This window comes from Schistocerca piceifrons, chromosome 1, assembly GCF_021461385.2.
Source record: "Schistocerca piceifrons isolate TAMUIC-IGC-003096 chromosome 1, iqSchPice1.1, whole genome shotgun sequence".
Lineage (NCBI taxonomy): Eukaryota > Metazoa > Arthropoda > Insecta > Orthoptera > Acrididae > Schistocerca > Schistocerca piceifrons.
The window spans coordinates 737618754-737636006 of NC_060138.1; the positions used below are offsets into that span (position 1 = coordinate 737618754).

The 17253-nt window shown below is 39.2% G+C and overlaps 1 protein-coding gene across 4 annotated transcripts in view; it reads right to left on the reverse strand.

Annotated features, from left to right (window-relative positions):
- Window positions 1-17253, reverse strand: part of LOC124711518 (ATP-binding cassette sub-family C member 5-like) — a 538718-nt gene that overhangs the window by 335056 nt on the left and 186409 nt on the right. For all 4 annotated transcript variants that reach the window (XM_047241664.1, XM_047241655.1, XM_047241649.1 and 1 more), the window contains 2 exons: window positions 9371-9519; window positions 4425-4535 (listed from right to left, as the gene is read on the reverse strand). In XM_047241664.1, the coding sequence (XP_047097620.1) occupies window positions 4425-4535; window positions 9371-9519 (260 nt within the window). The remainder of the gene's footprint in view (window positions 1-4424; window positions 4536-9370; window positions 9520-17253) is intronic.

Sequence of the window (17253 nt, forward strand, 5' to 3'; positions counted from 1 at the left end):
CTGACCTGTAAATGTCACTAATAATACCAAATAATGCAAGTATTATGCACAATTTGACTTCTGTGCAAATTAAGTGTGGCAGTGCAATCAGTTTAAATAACTGTTGTAAAAAGATTATATCATTTGGTGATGTATGACTATAATAGCATAAGAATTATCATATGCACCCCAGTGTATTGAAAATTTACATGTTTTGTGACAAGTTTGCTATTATCTTTTACATGAAGATATGTTTAAGATTTTTTGACTTATTCCACATCCATCAGGACCATTTGACTTGGGATCTGTGGAAGGTACATCAGTGTATCTTTTTCTTGTTCCAAAAATGTAGTGTGTATTCTCATTATCTTACATGCTCTACATCCTGGAGGATCTCCTCACTATGGATCTACTGGCACAAACAGTACATCTAATATATGCTTATCAAAGCAAGAAACTTCTCAAACTATATGACATTCTAGGGTCATGCCCCATTCTCAAATTCCTACCATAGCAGTTGTTCTTGCTGTAAAATCTAAACTATGCAGCAAACCTCTACCACTTACTTCGTAACTACTTCAGGAAATCCAAAAACATTGGAGACTGAGCAATACATGAAACTACTCATGTTGTTTACCAAATGATGTGTTCACTGCACAGCTTTTTTACATACGACTAAACTAGCTGAACACATGAATGGAAACAGAAAATGTTCCACTTTGGGACTTAGTACCCAGTTGCTGAACATGCTCTACAGCATTACTCAAGAGGCCATTTGGATCTCCCCAAGTACTAGTTTCCCCAATTACAGGGATGGGAACTTGCTATTCTCCTGGACTTCACCCCCATAAGTAACATTTGATCTTTGCCTCATTTGGTGTAATTTAATTGCTAATATACGTTTATTTTCGTCACCTCTTCCTCTCTCCTCTTTAATTTAATTTTTCTCTCTCTATCTTTTTTCACTTTCTTTTATTTCTTAATTGTGTTACAATTTCCATCTTTCATTTCTCTTTAGCTTTTTAATTTATCTTTACTTCTTTCTCTGATCTTCCCATCATCTCTAAACTGAAGCTGGCACAGAGCTTGTTCTTCGACTTATTACTCTTCCTGATGCTTTCTTCTTCATCTTTGCCCCCTTCTCATCTTCCTAACAGCTGGGTCCTTCTCAGTTTAAGGACAGAATGAATTTCTCCATTTTTTCAAATCTCTTCCAAACAAATACGTCTTCCTCCATGAAAAAGAAACGTTTGGTAATTCTAAAAGCTAGGGCTATCTTTAACTTAAAATATTTCTATTGTTAGTACTAGCAAATATGCCTCTGAATGGTAAGTATTGTCCTGCTGTTTTAATTCCTTATAAGTTTAATAGTTTTCTCAATCAGACTTCCTTTTTGATACAAAAGGCATAGACATAAATTGTTTTTTTCACAATTATCAGGGTATTTACACAAATGTCAAATAAGTAATGATTTATAAATAGTAAATAAACAGTATAAATGGATGAGCAACAACTAGTATTTCTTTGAATTAAAGGATTTTCTAATAATTGTGTAACTTGTTTATTTACTTGTACATTTTGAATCACAGAGCAAAGTGGATTGTCATTAATTATGGATAACATTGAATACACCATCTGCAAGAGTTTATGTTTGTTGTATCTAACTGGAAACTACTACATCAAGAGATTTGGAATCTTAAGCATGGCTGCAGCAGAAACTGTGAAAATGTAATATATGGAATAAAAACAGTCTCAAGTTGCGGAAGGTAGTAGTCAAACGCTCTTGACTACTACCTTCCACAACTAGGGGCTGTTTTTATTCCATATATTATCAAGAAATTTATCATATCCATCAAATTTCTTCCCCTTGCTGGTGTCTATTTAACACAAGAGTACATATGGTTGAATGAATGAATTCCAGTGAGTCAGATCTCTCAATGAAAAGGTAACATCTTTCCTGGTCAAGTGTTCAAATGAATTCTATGATGTGAAACTATGCATATCACCAGTCCTTGAGATATTTACTACTTTTCTTGAAAGTTCCAATGTAAGAGGAATAGTTTATGTTTGTGTATCATTAACATTGTGAATCATATTACGATAAAACCAGTAATTTCATGAACCGTTGACTTCTAATCAAACCAAGTGGTGAAGGCTCGCTCACAGCCCACAAAATTGTGTTGTTATATTTTGTTCATTAGACTTAATAAATATATCATTGTTCCTGGATATCTGAGTACATCCATTGTAGTGTGATCCTCCCCTCTACATCTACATCTACATCTACATCTACATCTACATCTACATCTACATGATTACTCTGCTATTCACAATAAATTGCCCGGCAGAGGGCTCAATGAACCACCTTCATGCTGTCTCTCTATTGTTCCACCCTCGAACAGCACGCGGGAAAAACGAGCAATTAAATTTATCTGTGCGAGCCCTGATTTCTCTTATTTTATCACGATGATCATTTCTCTCTATGTAGGTGGGTGGCAGCAGAATCTTTCCGCAATTGGAGGAGAAAACTGGTGATTGAAATTTCATGAGAAGATCCTGTCGCAACGAAAATCGCCTTTGTTTTAATGATTACCACTCCAATTTGTGAATCATGTCTGTGAGACTATCTCCCCTATTTCATGATAATACAAAACAAGCTGCCCTTCTTTGTACTTTTTTGGTGTCATCCGTCAGGCCCACCTGATGCGGATCCCAAACCGCACAGCAATACTCTAGAATAGGGCAGACAAGCGTAGTGCAAGCAGTCTCTTTGGTAGACCTGTTGCACCATCTAAGTGTTATGCCAATGAATTGCAGTCTTTGGTTTGCTCTACCCACAATATTATCTATGTGATCGTTCCAATTTAGGTTGTTTGTAATTGTAATCCCTAAGTATTTAGTTGAATTTATAGCCCTCAGATTTGTGTGACTTATCGCATAATCAAAATTTAGCTGATTTATTTTGGTACTCAAGTGAATAACTTCACACTTTTCTTTATTCAGGGTCAATTGCCACTTTTTGCACCATACAAATATCTTATCTAAGTCATTTTGCAAGTCGTTTGGATCATCTGATGACTTTGCAAGATGGTAAATGACAGCATCATCTGCGAACAATATAAGATGGCTACTCAGAGTGTCTCCTGAGTCGTTAATATAGATCAGGAACAATAGAGGGCCTATAACACTTCCTTGGGGAACACCAGATATTACTTGTGTTTTACTCGATGACTTTCCGTCTATTACTACGAACTGTGACCTTTCTGGCGGAAAATCACGAATCCAGTTGCACAATTGAGGTGTGGGCCCACAGGGCCTGTAGATGGAGTTAACGTAGTAATAATATTCTTAAATTTATTCTTCAGCCATGAGGGAAAAGAAATATTTTTGAGCTACATCCAACTCCAACTTATTTAAATCATTGCAAGCATATGAACATTGACTGAATTTGTACATATCAGCCAGCAGCAAATATAAACAAAAAGAAAAGGTAAAAAAAACTCTATCTCTTTTAATCAGTGGTTCTTCTTTTGACAGTAGAAAGGAAGGTGGGAGACATAAGCACATTAGGCAATTGTTAAGTAGGACACCTACTAGGACCACAGTCCAGGAGAATACTCTGGTCCTAGTAGGTTTCCTACTTAACAATTGCCTAATGTGCGTATGTCTCCCATCTTCATTTCTACTGCCAGGAGAAGAACCACTGATTAAAAGAGAGAGAGAGGTTTTTTTTTACCTTTTCTTTATTATATATGCTGCTGGCTGATATGTACAAATTCACTCAATGTTCATATGACCCTATTACACTCTGAATGTGCTTTATGTTGATTTATTTGATAGTCCTCCCAACCTTCCTTCAAATTTACATACACTATCTCTCTCTTTCTGCCATACAATCCCCTTCATTTTTCGTCAAAAACACATTTATTTTAATGATGTATTATCTACAGTTCCTAATGTTCAGATACTAAAATTGAATACAGAATTAACATAATGAAAGCTGACAATCTGCTACAGTGCCTACTGCCTACTTCCTAAAGCACTACAAAATCGGAGTGATGATTAAACATTCCAAATGCAGACAAAACCCATGTAATCCATAAAATAAAGTGGTGTAATATTTTTATTTATTTTATTGCAGTTTTAGTGGAGAGGAACATTGAAAGCATATATAAAAGCTTATGCATGCATTTTGGACATAATTAACCCTATTCTATCATTATGCTAAAGTTACGCTGAACTTTTTTTCAATGATGGACATCATAAATACCGTAAAGTAATACTAATAATGTAATTAAACTATTTCTAGATAAGTATCAGCACTACAGTTAGTTTATGCATTGAAACTGTATCTACAAAGCATTTTAGAACACATAATTTAGTTTCCTAACACCAAAAGCACTCTTAGCATGTCATGCAAACACAGAAAATTTCATATAGTAGACCTGAATCCTTTTTATTGCAATCAGTCCATCGAAGAAACGTATACTCCATTCATTCAGAATGATGAGTACAAAGTTGATTTGTTGTCGCATGAATGTAAGTACAGAGAATGCCTAGAAATGAACAATTTGCTGTAATGTTTCTGAGAACAATAATGTTATATAGATTTGCCTTATCTTTAATAAATTCACATATAATTTCATCCTTCATTTACAACTTGTTATTTCGGTTTCTCATCTTCAAGTGCTTGTATTATCTTTTCACCTTTACTTCCTTCACATCCTGTGAAATTGCATGCAACAGAAGAGAGGCTCATATGAGCTGAAATATTATTACACTTACAAAAATTACGTGAAGAAATTTTCAAAATTCTGTCTACCTAACTATGGATAACATTGAATTCACATAGTATGTAAAAGTTTGGCAAAATGTAAATTATGTAAGAATGATGATAGCAACTCATCAAATAGTGGGTCTCACACACACACACACACACACACACACACACACTCTGTACTGGCCATATACACACTGCTAGGACTGCAATTTGGCAGGTAGATTGAGGTGAGGGAGTGTGTTGTTTGGTGTGGATGGTTAATTATTAATTGGTTGGACTTCATTCTTGTCCTGCTATCTCACAGTTATCTACAAAACCTATAAAAAGTACATAAATGTAAAGCTAAGTAGGAAGTTAATTTTGTTACAAGTACTAACTTCTGAAAAATGTGCTTTTATATATATATATGTTCTGTATTTCAAGTTTTAATTACATTTCATAATTTCTGAACAACTCACTTGTCTTGATTAAAACACTGTCACAGCTGTTAAATGCAGATTAGTCAGAAATGTATTGTTGGGATTTGTAATACAACTGAGTGGATAGGATAGTATACTAAAGGTTGTCATGACGCAGTGAAGCACAGAAGTCACAAAAGGAAGGCAATGTTCTGAAATGTACGTGCAACATTCATAATAATAAAACTGTCACTTACATTCAAGCCCTGGATCCTTCACTGCAATTCATCCATATTTTATTGCAATTAATCTATTCTGTGGAAAAATTTAAGTGAACTCATCTTTCATAAATAAAATGAAGTTGTTGTTGTTGTTGTGGTCTTCAGTCCTGAGACTGGTTTGATGCAGCTCTGCATGCTACTCTATCATGTGCAAGCTTCTTCATCTCCCAGTACTTACTGCAACCTACATCTTTCTGAATCTGCTTAGTGTATTCATCTCTTGGTCTCATTTACATTAATTTACATAAGTTACATTAATATAATAGTTTTGTCACAGTTCAAGTTTTAGTAGCTGATGTGTAAAATTGTGCACATTTGTGAAAAGTACTTCTACTTTAATGTTTCTGAGGTGTTTTTGCATCATTTTGAGATGGTTTAAATAATTATCCAATCAAATTATATTTTTATAATATTTTATTTAAAATTAAAAATTATGTGAATATATCTCACCATGTTGTGGGAGCAATCAAAGCAATTATGTATAACAAAAACACATGCACTACAGAAACCAAATTTTGAAACTACAGGTAACTGAAAATGTGACTGTCAAACACGAATACAGAAAAATGGCAAAAATTATGAAAATTTAAAAATAAATATTATAATATGCTTTTGTATTCATTTTCTTTGTTTACAGCCAACAGTGCCAATTTGCAGGTCTGTGAGAGCTCATGAAAAGTAGTTCCAAGATATAAAACTTCCTGGCAGATTAAAAATGTTGCGGGACAAATACTCAAACTTGGGACGTTTGCCTTTTGCGGGTGAGTGCACTACCAACTGAGTTGCCCAAGCATGACACAACCTGTCCTCACAGCTTCAACTCTGCCAGTACCCCGTCTCCTGCCTTCCAAACTAATTCCAAAATATAGCATGTAAAAATTATTGTTCAGAACTTGTGGACGGATAACAATAACAATTGTTAGAACTGGAAATGTGAAATCCTTCAAGAATAAAATGTTGTAATGATTTTTGGGTACGCTACGGAAAGTTAATTGGAAAATGTAATAAATGGAAAAGGTACACAACTAGCATACTGATTTCCAACACTATTATGAGAGTCCAATATCTTGGATTTTTGCATATTCTTCATATGCTTCTGGGACTGTGAATAAGAAATTACTATGTAGCTACAAGACTGCAGCTAAAATAATCAGGTAAGTGCTCCAGTAAAATGAACTGTGCTAGCCAACTTTTCAATTTTTAAAATAAACCTGCAGATATGTTTAACGCATTTGTACTGTAGGCAGAATGTAATGGCTAGTTACACACTATAGATTCTGGTTATGTATGAGGAATGCAGCAGAAGTAATAACATTACAAAAAAGGAAGCTAGAATTTGAGCTCTTCAACACAGCATCTAATTAACAAATCTTGATGTAGGACAATCTTAGGATGCGCGAAAGAAGGATGGGGTGGAGTTAGGTTTTAGATGAAAGGGGATGATTTGCACATCTCTTTCTCAATTAAACTGAAATACTACCATAAACTATAGTCTGATGCCAGTGAGCAGGAGCCTTGTGCAGATGTATAACTATAAAGCAGTAGCCCAGCAGAATAATATTTCAGCAAGAAAAGAAGTACCATCAAATTGGGAAAAATTGGTCTTGCTGCTTGGTAACTGTCATGCAAGAAAGCAGACCAATTGCTCCAGGCAAAAGCAGGGTCAAGACTTCATGTGACAAGCATTAAGATACCTAGTGCTAAGCTTGGCCAGGTCACAAGAGACAGAGGAATGAACTAGGTATTTTAATGCAGAGGATCAAGTACTGGTAACTGAGGGGAGTAAGTAAGTGGTTACTATACCTCACAAATGTGAGGTATAGTATCGGGAATGAACTGACACATCAGGAGCAGCAAATGTCCATGAACTCAGATTCAAAAAACATAGTCTGCACTTTAATTGTAAGAATAAAGGCAAGTCAGCAGAATTATCATATGGGAAGATTGATAGGGAAAGTGAGGCGAGAGCTTATAATCACATATGGTGTAATTTTTTCTGTGGTACCTGTTGGGGGAGGGGCACCTTCCTTTAGACTAAACCCTTCATTTAGGCAGGCAGTATTGTGGAAGACTCAAGTAGCTAAGGTTTTCAAGGACATAAAGGAAGACAAACTAAAGGCTACATTTAGTATAATGCACTAAAAATTTAGAAGCTTGAAAAAGTTCTTAATGTAGGTGCTTACTTAAATGGCTCAGAAATGAAAACCTAGTTACGTGCTATGCCTATGTCAACACCATGTAAACAACATTGGTGACATATGTTGAAGATTTTGAATTTATAGTGTTCCGCTGTAGAAGGTAAGGATTGCTGAGGCAAAGAAAGAAAGTTGAAGTATGAGGTAATAAAATAGTACTGGGCCAATAGGAAACTGAAAAATCCTTTTTATAAAATTGACAGTAGTGATCCACTGAAGACAATAAAATGATAATAAATAATAGAATTAAAATAGAGGAAAAAGAGTTATCAATCATTGCATGTGAAAAATAATCTTAAATATGTCACTATAGAGACAAGCAGACTTTGTATAGATCAACAGATTGAAACATGTGCCTGTCAAGTACCTATAAGGACATTTATAATTATTACACTTCATAGAAACTCATGCAGAAACTTGCAGATATTTTTAAAAAGAACTGAAATAACCAGAAGATTCTGACCTATATCAAGCTGTCAGACAATTGGAGGCAGGTTATAATTTGCAATTATTTCAGTACTAAACTTTTGAAGCAGTCTGATCATAAACAAGATATGGAAAATCACTTAGTATGCAACCAAATATGAACTGTAAGCTTTGCTGCCAGAATAATGTTCTAGATAGTAACACCTTAACAGATAGCATATTTGCGTGTGAAGACAGAATCAATGGGATTCACATTCAGTTTTAAAATTTTACATGGATATTAACAAATGGCATTAAAGAAAAGGTAACTAGTTCAAAGGGAAAATCAGTGGGGTTAGTTCAAGAGGAAAATTGTATTGCAGTATGAGACTCAGTACCACAAGCATTTTATCAATTTCATGCTACTGCAAGAGGGACATCAGAAAAAGAAGTAATTCCTTTAAAAGCAAATTTTCTTGTGGACGTGATGGAATTTTAAAAAAATTTTACAAGATGTAGTACATTGTTATACAAGTAGTTGCTTATACATGATATTTTGAAGGCAGATTATAATAGGCAGGGTATTTTGATGACAGATTACAGTATGTCATCATTAGACTATTTTTATGACAGTAACTAATTTTAATTTTGCACTGAATGATGAAATAGTTTTGCAATTTAATGGCAGGTGGCTCTGGATAGACTTCTTAAAAATCATTATCCATTATATATTCAGACTTTCTCCAAACTGATACTGTTTAGGAGGCAGAATACAAGTTTGGTTAGGAAAAATGTGGAGGGTGGTTATGTGCCCTCCACTCTCCCTTCATTGGGGTATGCCCTTGTGCATAAAAACTTTTATAATGAACTCAGTGAAATTTTTCTACCAAACTGATGTTGGATGAAATGTTACTGAAAAAAAAATCTCCATCTGAAACTAGCTAAATTTAAAACAAAAGTATTTCTAGTGTCTTGCAAAGAAACAATTAACATCAATGGTATTTAATCAGGAAATATGCAATTCCATACTTACTCATATCAGTTACATTGCAAATGGAATATTTTTTGTTGCATGGTTACAATATTAAAGGGATGATATGACAAATTTCATCTTAGACAGCAATGATAACAATTTGATAAATACAGGAAAAGATTTAAACATACTGTTTAATGTGTTCTTATTGCCACTTTCACATCTGTTTTGCCCTTTACTTCAGTTTTTATTGATTGAAGTTGTGATCTTCGGAGAATTTCAGATTGTATTAATATCAGAGGTCAGAAGCACAATTTAAAATTTAAATGATGTTCATTAGAATAAAAGAATAGTCTAACCTGTGAAGCAGTCAAATTATTACCAGCTGCTAGATGTGCAAGAAATGTTACAATTGCAGATATGACTGGAACTGTTGGTGCTATTGAAATGCTGAGGCTCTGACAGTAAGCTGATTTCTCAAGTAGCTGATGTTCTGCTTTGCGAATTTCTGCAGAAAATTAACAGAAATTAAATTAGTTTCAATTTATTACATGAACACAATGAAACTAACACTTATATTCCCAAACAATGGTCTTGTAAGCCAAATATAAAGCAAGGTTTTTCCACATTGAGATATAGTGCATTGGGACTAACGCTACATTCTTCATTGTATATGTAACACATTTTTCAGCATGCAGCTACCAAATTTTATCTATTTACATACGGGTTTCAGATTACTAGCTGCCAAATGGTCTGAGACTAATGCAATACTTATAACCATAAAATGAACTAAGTGAAATGTTGGATTGAAAATGGAATTATAATGTTCTGAAGATAAAGTAATAGATAATAAAGACAGCTTTGAATAAGATCAGAAAGTTCATGATTAATACAGGGCTTCTTGGTGTTCACTTGAGTTGGTGACTATTTTTATACATGATATTTCAGTGACTGATGCATTTGTCTTCTTCAGATGCTGCAAGCTGTGTCAAGGCCTTGCACCTACTCACCCACCACAATAACACACAAAACTTATGAGGGCACAGATCTCAAAGGGACAGCTCTTTGGATGACAGACAATGGATAGCCAGTGAGCAGCAACCCAAGTGCTGCCAGAAATGACCGTCCTCACAGACCTTTTCTCCTCCACAGGCCACATGACTAAAAGTAGTAGCTGCAGTATCCCTGTGTCTGGGTGTATTTAGGCCAGCACTCAGGCTAAGCTCAAACACTTCACTCCCAGTGAGTTTCCTGAGCCAGGCACTGACTGCAAAAGTATTCCCTCAGTCAGGATCTCACTCTGGAGCTGCTGCTACAACAATGACCCTGTCCCATCGATCCTACTCCCTTTGGGGGCGCTACACTGAAGAGACTTGGTTTCTGATGCCATGACCGGCAATTTGAATTTGTAATATTTGTCTTTGTTTTTCATCAACAATATGCTTCACTTAAATTTTTGTGCATACCTTTGGGACTTTTAACTTTTGCATGTCCCTCCCAGACTTTGATTGTTGCATGCTTATGGTATGGAAACTGAATTTTGGAACTTTCAGTTTATTTTGACACTTTCAGGCCTTCAGCCTTCAGGTATCATTATTGTTCTTTAAATATTTCAGAAGTGACTTGTCTTCAGTTGTTGTGTTCCAAATTAAATCCTCACAGAGAAGATCATTTATGTGTGTTACAATAAATTTCGTACTCATTTTATACCTGGGTAATTTTCCTGTACTGCCTTCAGTGGACAAAGCAGTTGCCAACAATGTTGTTGTTATTGTTGTTGTTTCTTTTTTTTTCTTTTTCTTTGAGTCAGTGTCCCACGCATGCACTCTTACCCAGGTAGATTGTGTCTTGGTATGTGTTCTTCCTTCTTCCATCTTCAAGTACACTGACTGCCACGTTGTTTCCAGCATAACAGAATCAGTGGATGTCTCTGTTCAACAGATGCAGTACACCAACGAACTCCTGATCATGCAGCTGTCAGCCATTTTCACCTCACCTCTGGGGCTCTCAAACTGTCTCTCCCACATTGAATCCATGTTCAATGACTTTCGGACAGTGCTCCTGCTGTTTCAGCAATTTGGCAAGAAGATCAAGATATGGGTGAACAACACTGCATGCAGGAAACAGCACTGCTTAGCCCACAGCATCACAGGTAACACCTGGCAGCGCACCTTCCTTCTGGTGTGCACAGGACCAGACACTTATCACCTTCTGCAACAATTTAACCTGGAAGTGGAGCCCCATGCTCTGCTCTTTGACATGTTAAAGTCCAGTTTGTTAGAATATGTTGACTCCAGAAGCACATGGTGACAGCCCACCACAAGTTTTTCAGCTGCCATACACTTGACAGACAGGCTTACTGCAAATGGATCACCCTCCTCTAGGATTTATCTCATGCCGCATTTCCAGTGTAGTTATCCGCAGTACAAGAACTCATAAGTGGCCTTCTTGGTCTGGGATTTGAGTACACCCCCAATGAAGAACTACGCACAGATCTCCTTAAATTGAAGAATCCTTTCTTAGAAACATGTCTTCATTATCAGAGTTTAAAAAACATCTCTCAGATCACCGGCCACCCTGCAGAACCCATCACAAGTATTCACTGGTTTGCTGCCTGACCAACATGCTGCCCTCATTTCCAGCCACACCCCATACCCTGGTCAGATTCACATGATGCAGGCATAGACTCAGAGGACAAACACCACCTTTAACAGTTCCCTTCCTGCAGCCTGCGTTTTTTTAGTTACCATGGACGCCAGTGCCACTACAGGTGTGCTAAGTGCACCTCTTCTGCGAAATCTGAACATAGGTCTGAGTTGTGCCAAGCAGTGCTCAAAATGAATGTCGACTGTTGACTGTGCAGGTAATGGACCCTTGGATGCAAGGGTGGATGGCAGGGCAAATCTGTTCCCAGATGTACCCTATATCCAATCTGTACTTCCTCACTCCTAGAAATCTCGATCGGCCACGGCAGCCCTCAATAATGTGACCATCGAGCTGCAGATAGACACGTGGACCACTGCAACCATCATAGATTGGCACTCTTATTATTGTGTGGGGGTCCATTCATCTTCAATCATTTGGTACTTCACTGCTTAGTTACAAGAATAACATCATTAAAGTCAATGGCCAATTTACAGACCAAGTTTAGTAGCATTTGACTGCCATTAAAGCCACAATTCTGGTCATCAACTCTCCTGGAGCCATCAGTCTCTTGGGCCTGAATCTGTTCAATGTTCTTGGCTTAGAAATCCATGACTCCACTCCCCATCATGAAGTCACTGGGCACAAACCCCAACCTAAAAGACTTCTCTTCCAAGTTTAGCCCAGTGTGCACAAATCCCCCGTCAGGTGTCAAAGATTTTGAGGCATATGTAGCTCCTTTCCCATCAGTGACGATGAATTTCTTCAAACCCTAAAATGTTCCCTTCACAATCAGAGAAGAAGCTCAGAGACAGAGCTAGAGAGGTCGCAGGATGAGGGTATTCTCACTTCCACTCCCCACAACCAATGGGCCATTCACAGAAAAATCAAATGGCACATTGTGCCTTTTGTGAAGACTTCAAGACAACCATTAATGTCCAACCTGTCATAGATGATTATCCTGTTCCCAAGGTAGAGGACATCATGATTCACCTTGCAGATGGCAATGTATTTGCCAAGACTGATATACGTGATGTGTATCTCCAGCTTCCACTTGCCGAAGATTCCCAAACCTTTTTAGTGATCAACTCTCCTTTTGGACTGTTTCAGTACCATAGACTTCCATTTGGCATTGCCAGTGCTCTGACCATTCTTCTGCACTACTTTGAGCACCTCACCCACAATAGTCTAGGCACGATAAACTATTTAGACAAGATTCTTGTCGTATCTCCAGCTTCCACTTGCCGAAGATTCCCAAACCTTTTTAGTAATCAACTCTCCTTTTGGACTGTTTCAGTACCATAGACTTCCATTTGGCATTGCCAGTGCTCTGACCATTCTTCTGCACTACTTTGAGCACCTCACCCACAATAGTCTAGGCACGATAAACTATTTAGACAAGATTCTTGTCGTCACAGGCAAGGACACACAGAACTTGGCTAACAACATGCACACACTGTTCATGGTCCTCCAAGACACAAATCTCACATGCAATAAAGATAAGGGCTGTTTTTCTGTTCACCAAGTGGAATACTTGGGTCACATTTTAGTGTATCAGGCCATCTGCCCTATCCACCTTATACCGAGGCAGTGCAAAAACTTCTGGCCCCACCAACACCAGCCAGCTGGAATCAGTGTTGAGGCAGTTCAATTATTACTGTAAATTTATTCTAAATGCAGCAGCCATTGCACAGCTATTACAACACCTCTGACGGAAAATTGTTTGCTGGCAATGGACCCCAGCCTGTGATAAAGCTGCCCAGACTAAAATGGGCTCTCTTCCACCCCGCGTGCCTCATGGCATATGACCCCACCAAACCCCTAATCTTGGCAGCTGATGTATAATACTACAGGTTGTGGGCAGTTTTTCATATGCAGTTGATGGGATGGAGTGACCAATTGCATTTGTGTCCAAGACTCTCTCTGCTGCAAAGCGTAACTAGTCAGATAGGAAAAGAAGCCCTAGCAATCATGTTTAGCCTAAAAACAGTTACATTACTATGTCACCATTTCATGCTGTTTATGGAGCACAACTGTTACTCTCTCTTTTCAAAGTGTCATCAAATATTCCAAACAAAATGGAATGCCACCTTCAGCGATGGGCTCTGTTTCTTTCAAGTTACAATTACAACATTCAGTACCATTCAACAACCTGACATGCTACTGTTGACCACCTCTTTCATCAGCCCCTGGGGAAGGCCGCTGGCTTTGACACAGATCTCAAAATTGGGTTCCTCCTAGATGTCACTGCTGTGACAGCCTTAGCCAGCCTTCCACTGGACACCAAGCTCATCATGCACTACACCACTGAGGACCCAGCACTCCACAAGGTACTCTGCCTGCTGCAACACAGTTGGCCGTCAGACTGCAAGCAGCTGGGACACCCAGAGATTGAGACTTGCTGGTACTGGAACGAGCTCTCCATCCCTACAATGTGCTCCTGCTCAAGGAGGACAATAGCCACAACAGTCATGATCCTGGCAGCCATGCATTTCATCTCTCTTGCACATGGAGCACTGGGACATAGTTCTCACCAAGTGCCTGGCCTGCCAACATGCCTAATGGTGCCAGAATGAGATTTTCACTCCGCAGCGGAGTGTGCGCTGATATGAAACTTCCTGGCAGATTAAAACTGTGTGCCCGACCGAGACTCGAGCTCGGAACCTTTGCCTTTCGCGGGCAAGTGCTCTACCAACTGAGCTACCGAAACACGACTCACGCCCGGTACTCACAGCTTTGCTTCTGCCACTACCTCGTCTCCTACCTTCCAAACTTTAGAGAAGCTCTACTGCAAACCTTGCAGAACTAGCACTCCTGAAAGAAAGGATATTGCGGAGACATGGCTTAGCCACAGCCTGGGGGATGTTTCCAGAATGAGATTTTCACTCTGCAGCGGAGTGTGCGCTGATATGAAACTTCCTGGCAGATTAAAACTGTGTGCCCGACCGAGACTCGAACTCGGAAAGGTTCCGAGTTCGAGTCTCGGTCGGGCACACAGTTTTAATCTGCCAGGAAGTTTCATGCCTAATGGTGGTCATGGATGCAGTAATTGCCTGCATGGTTATCTCCTACTCCATCTGCCAGAATAAGTTGGATACCCCTCCACATCATTCTTTCTCTTGGTCAGACACTTCTGCCCCTCGCCATTGGTCCCTTCCTAGGGTACACTTGGTTAATCACTATAGATGCTACCAGTGGCTTCTCCTATGTCTCATGCATGTCTTCTACATGCACAGGGCAGACCATTCAAACTATTTATTTTATTTAGCATATGGCATTACATATGAATGGTGGCTAGCAATTGTGGACTACAGAGTTTTACAAAATATATTAATTTCATAATTTATAATTTAAAAAATAAGTCTATAAATTAACATCTAATTTGTCGAACCATTCAAGGGCTGCCTCTGTCACATCAAAGAAATCTTCCACGTTCCCAGTTCTTCTGCTACAGCTTGTTACAATGTGATGGATCATCTGGTGTTCATTTCCACAGTCACACTGAGAAGATGAAGCCCTTCCCCATCGGTAGAGGTTTTCAGCACAGAAGCAGTGGCCGGTGCGGATCCGGTTAAATGTTTTCCAGGCACAATGCGTTAGTTCCATACTGGCTGGTCTTATGTCAGGTCTTCTGATGTTCCTCATGGACAACAGTGTTCCACATTTCTGTGCGCTTTTTGTTGATACTGAAAGTAGCTGCCTGTAGCGATTCTGCCATCAGGACAGACGGTTGCCTAGATTTTAATCGGTTCATTTGGAGTGCAGGAACATCAGAGTGCATTGAAAGAGTGGGGATTTTAAGTAATTTTTGGTATTCCTTGAGGATGGCATTCTGTTTTTGGTGGTCTGGTGGTGCAGTGTTGCTTAGATGTGGTAATCAGTATAAAGGAGTAGATTTGATGCAGCCTGTTATTGTCCTCGTTGCTGCATTTAGGTCCATGTCAATTTTTCTCACATGTGTGCTATTGAGCTACAGTGGGGCACAGTATTCGGCAACAAAATAGACCAGCCCTAAGGCAGCACATCGCAGTGTCGTAGCTCTTGCACCCCATGAGGTACCACTCAGCTTCTGTATGATGTTATTGTGTGATCTCAGCTTGCTGCGGTGTTTTCTGTTTGCTTCCTGTAAGAGAGGGTTCTATCAAGAGTCACTCCTAGATATTCTAGAGTGTCTTCGTGGTGAAGGACCTGACCATTAAAGGTGACATTCAACTTCGCATTTACCATTCTGTTGTTAAGGTGAAAGCAGCTGACTTCAGTCTTCGTTGGATTTGGTATCAGTCTCCACTTCTTGAAGTATTCATCTATTGTGCTTAGATCTGCAGATAGGATCTCTTCACCAGATTCAAGAGTTCTCTGCTGGGTGGCCAAGGCCAGATCATCTGCATAGATGAACTTCCTTGACTCTGTTTCAGGGAGGTCAGATGTATACAAGCTGAACAGGATTGGTGCCAAAACTGAGCCTTGAGGAAGACCATTATCAAGTTTCTCCTGTCTGCTTAGTTGGTTGCCAAGGACTACTTAAAACTATGTCCACAATTTTTTAAACTGAAGGGCTACAAGAAACTACTGTCATGGTTGATGGCCCTCAATTTGCTTCTTTGTAATTATCTGCTTTCTGTGAAGAAAAGGATGTAGCACTGATACATGCCGTGCCCTTCAACCCTGCTTCTAATAGTCTAGCCAAACACTTTATTCATACCTTTAAATCCCAGCTGTCCATCACCCTCTGGACAAGGCTCTTAGAATCTTTCTGGCTTCTTATTGTTCGACTCTCTAGGACTGATCAACCCAGCAGAAAAACTCCTGGCCAAACACCTTGGTTATAATCATTTGTCATCCATCCCACCAGCGCCTACCCCTCCTCTCTGTGGTCCAGCAACCACTGTTCCTCTCTCCAATATCCTGTGTGGAATCTATTTTTCACCAAAGGCTGCCAGAATTAGTTTTCTGCAGTCGTTTCCAATCTTCTGGGCCAGGCTATTGTTGAGGTGACACTTCAAGATGGCACAGTGTGCCATAAGCACATTAACCAATTGTGCCCTTGCTCTGGCCCCCTTCCTGGATCCAGTAGCCTACCACCATCTTTTGTTCCAGAGGTGAAATCCTCCACAACACCCAAACCAGACACCACGAGCCTGTCTTAGCTCCAGCCTGTGGCTGGCTCCCTACAGCGGCCTGCATTTGTTCCATCTGCTACACCAGCACCAATGCTGATGGAGATGGATCTCTGCCTCCCCCCCCCCCCCCCCCATACCCTCCCAGGTGCCTTGGCCACGAGTGGAAATCCAGTCCGTACTAGAGACATTGAGAAGCACTGCCACCTCTAATCCCCTTTAAAAGGGAGGGGTGGAGGGGGGGGGGGGGGAGTGGAGAACAGGAGAGGCATGCTATATTTAAACCTTGTGCCTACTCGCCAGCAAGCAACAATACAGCCATGTTATATGTGCACGAATCTCATAGGGGACAGCTCTTCAGATGATGGTCAGGGGATGGGTGCACTACAACCAGCCACCATGTGGCAACCCAATTACTACCAGAGTCACTGGCCCCACAGACCCTTCCTCATCCACAGGCTACATGACCGAAAGTAGTACCT